The sequence below is a fragment of a genome, unplaced genomic scaffold (genome assembly GCF_019419815.1).
Source record: "Pyrus x bretschneideri cultivar Hongxiangsu unplaced genomic scaffold, Pyrus_bretschneideri_v1 Contig7, whole genome shotgun sequence".
Taxonomy (NCBI): domain Eukaryota; kingdom Viridiplantae; phylum Streptophyta; class Magnoliopsida; order Rosales; family Rosaceae; genus Pyrus; species Pyrus x bretschneideri.
The window spans coordinates 7,113,794-7,117,445 of NW_025999809.1; the positions used below are offsets into that span (position 1 = coordinate 7,113,794).

The 3,652-nt window shown below is 40.4% G+C and overlaps 1 protein-coding gene across 1 annotated transcript; it reads left to right on the forward strand.

Moving 5' to 3' along the window:
* Positions 1 to 733: 733 nt before the first annotated feature.
* LOC103957331 (cationic amino acid transporter 8, vacuolar) lies at positions 734 to 3,300 on the forward strand. The gene is made up of 2 exons (XM_048573756.1): positions 734 to 2,735; positions 2,940 to 3,300. Exon 1 carries the CDS (start codon positions 840 to 842, stop codon positions 2,607 to 2,609), a length of 1,770 nt encoding a protein of 589 aa, XP_048429713.1. The 5' UTR covers positions 734 to 839; the 3' UTR covers positions 2,610 to 2,735; positions 2,940 to 3,300.
* Positions 3,301 to 3,652: the final 352 nt, after the last annotated feature.

A 3,652-nucleotide genomic window follows, 5' to 3' on the forward strand; every position in this document is an offset into this window, starting at 1 on the left:
GAAATGTTAAGGGCTTAAAGGCGAGAAAATAATGTTATTACACTCTAAAGTGTGTCAAGTGACTTAAGTTGGCGAGAAAATAATGAAATACGCATTTTTTAAAAGAATTTAGAGACTTATTTTACAGGAATTTTTTTTAGGAATCTAATTTTCATTGAGAATATAATTCAGAGACTAAATTAGCACTTCATCCTAATATTTTATAATTGGCTTCTCCTTTGATTATATTGGTTTGGAAAAACGATTTCCGCACTATTTTCTCTTTCTGCACAATCTTATTTATTTTTATTTTTTCTCATTGATATGGCTAAAAGCAAGAAAATAATATCTGCATTCTATTTTTTACAAATGATAACGATCGTAGCTAAGAGAAAGAGATCGGAGCACCAAAACCAAAGCAAATATTTAATATATATATATATATATATTTTTTTTTTCTGAATACAAACATAAAAAAATATAAAAAGTTGAAAAATCTGGCAGCCCTGTTTTACAGTTAAGAAAAACAAAATTAAAAATCCTGTTAAAAGATTTCACAGAAAAATGAATCTAGCTCTAATTCTTGCATTATTCAACAGCAGCCAGTGAATTTAGACTGAAAAAAAAAAAGAGATTATAATATCATATAATTACATCCCAAAATAAAAACAAAAAACTAATTACCCAAATTGAACTGTAATGAGCAATCGCTAATTATAATTCCCAGTAATTGTCTCCTTCAATAATTCACTCACCATCAACGACCACCCAGTCTCGCAACTCCAACAACCAACAGCTGCAGCACTTCAAAACCCACCAACCCGCCAACCCACCGATCCTCAGAGCCACCGTAAGCCGCCATGGATTTACATCCCGAGCAGGAAGACCAGCAGGACTCAAAACCCAGAAGCTACTGGAGCAGATGGAGCAAGCAGGACTTCTTCCCAGAATACACATTCCAGAACTTCAATTCCTACAAGGACGCCCTCTCCCACACCCCCTCCCGCCTCAAGGACCGCCTCCTCCACCGCTCCTCCGACTCCTTCGAGCTCCTCCAGCTCCCCAAACAGAGCGAGAATCTTATGAAGCGCTGCCTCACCTGGTGGGATTTAATCTGGCTCGGCTTCGGCTCCGTCGTTGGTTCAGGCATTTTCGTGATCACTGGGCAGGCAACCCGCGACGACGCCGGTCCGGCCATTGTTCTCTCCTACGCCGTCTCTGGTTTCTCTGCTATGCTCTCGGTTCTATGCTACACGGAGTTCGCCGTCGAAGTCCCAGTTGCCGGCGGGTCATTTTCGTACCTTCGGATAGAATTGGGGGACTTTGTGGCGTTCATTGCGGCCGGGAACATTCTCCTGGAGGCTCTGGTGGGTTCGGCAGGGCTCGGAAGGTCTTGGTCTTCTTACTTTGCCAGCATTTTTCGGACTGATGACACCGATTTTCTTCGGATCCGGGTAAAATCTCTGCCTGATGGGTTTAATCTTTTGGACCCAATTGCTGTTGTGGTGCTTTTGGTTGCTAATAGTATTGCAATGAGTGGAACTAGGAGGACTTCTGTGTTGAATTGGATTGCCTCCATAGCTAGTGGTTTGATCATTGTGTTTATATTGATTGTTGGGTTTGTTAAGGGAAAGACTGAGAATTTGGTACCCTTTTTCCCATATGGGGCAAAGGGCGTTTTCGAGGCGGCTGCTGTTGTGTACTGGTCTTATACTGGTTTCGACATGGTTGCCAATATGGCCGAGGAGGCAAAGAAGCCCTCGAGGGACATACCGGTTGGTTTGGTTGGTTCTATGAGTTTGATCACAGTGGTTTATTGCTTGATGGCTTTGGCGTTGTGTATGATGCAGAAATACACTCAAATCGATAGAGATGCTGCTTATTCGGTTGCTTTTGAGGCAATTGGGATGAATTGGGCTAAGTACATAGTGAGTATATGCGCCCTCAAGGGAATGACTACAAGCCTGCTGGTTGGGTCTATGGGGCAAGCTAGGTATACCACTCAGATTGCAAGAGCTCATATGATTTCACCCTGGTTTGCTTTGGTTCACCCAAAAACTGGAACCCCCATTTATGCTACCGCATTGGTAACCTTAGTCAGTGCAGTTGTTGCACTGTTCACTAGTCTGGATGTGCTGTCAACCGTCTTCTCTTTCAGTACGCTCTGCATATTTATGTTTGTGGCTATAGCATTGCTTGTGAGGCGGTATTATGTTAAGGATGTGACGCCAACGACTGATTTGGTCCAGTTCCTTGTATGTTTATTCTTAATAATCGGTTCTTCTACAGGAATTACAACGATTTGGAATACAGGGATGCGAGGTTGGGTTTGGTATGTAGTGTTTTCTGTGATTTGGTTAGTGGGGACTTTGTGGATGGCATTGCTTCCAAAGCACCGGGTTCCTAAGGTTTGGGGGGTTCCACTTGTTCCGTGGTTGCCTGCATTGTCGATTGGCATTAATGTTTTTCTCATTGGGTCTCTGGGTTATGTTGCATTCTTGAGGTTTTTCATTTGCACTGCAGTCATGGTTCTCTACTATTTGTTCGTTGGTGTACACGCAACATATGATGTAGCTCACCAGATTGAACAAGAACCAAGAACTCAAGAGGGAAATGAAAATACTGGTTAAGTGGTGCTATGCTTGTCTAATATTTGACGGGCGTTGGAGATGCAGCATATGATGTGGCTCAACAGATTGAACAAGAACGAAGAACCAACCGTTTAGGATATCTCTTAAGAGAATTTGTGAGTGCAGGTAATTTAGTGAATGCCTTAGAATGTCTAGTTTTCCTCGACGTGGGATTCACAAAATCAAATATTGGCATGACTGTTTTCATCCAAAATCCAATTGTATGCGAGTCTTTAGGTGAAGGGGAAACAAATTGTGAATGACTCTCTATGTGCTTTATAGAATTGCTTCAAGGCTTTAGATTAAATGCTTAATTAAACTGCCTCTCAGGTAATTAACAACCGGCGGTCACGTAGAAGTTTAAGATATTGAGATGAGCGCATGAGCAAAGAGAATGATAGATGAAAGTTTACTATAAGGTGCGGTTCTACAAGGAAGCGGATACATTATCTTCACTAACTGGCCTAACCTACATTTGCATTGCTCAAGTTGGTCATTATTTCTTCATTTGGGAGCTCAAAATTTATTAGTTGCCAGTCGGCAAAATTGTTGGCATCTCAATTGGGCTTCTCCATACTGGGCTTCCCTGGCCCCAGGCACCTTATGTTTCATGAGTTGTACAGAATTTCTGGGTCCCGGGCCCATTTGGGCCTTCTTATACCTCTTGTTTTTATTTCTTTAGAGACCGTCTAATAACTATTTTGTTTTTAGTTTTCAAATTTAATTTTCACGGTTTTTTTAAAACTGAAATCTTGTTCGGAATTTACTTTTAGTTTTTTTTTTATTTTTAACGAAAAATGAAAACTGAAAACTACTTTCTTGAGTTTTCAAAATTTGATCTTGAGCTTTCACTTTCTGGTTTTTAGTTTTTATTTTTTGAAAACTAAAAGTAGTTACTAAACGATATTTCAATTTTTTAAAAATCAAAAACTAAAAACGAAATGGTTATTAAACGGCCTCTTAGACTTTTATTTTCTTGGTTCACTTCCAATTTTTCTACCTACCAACTAAATCTCAACCCTAATCCCACCATTTATGCATTC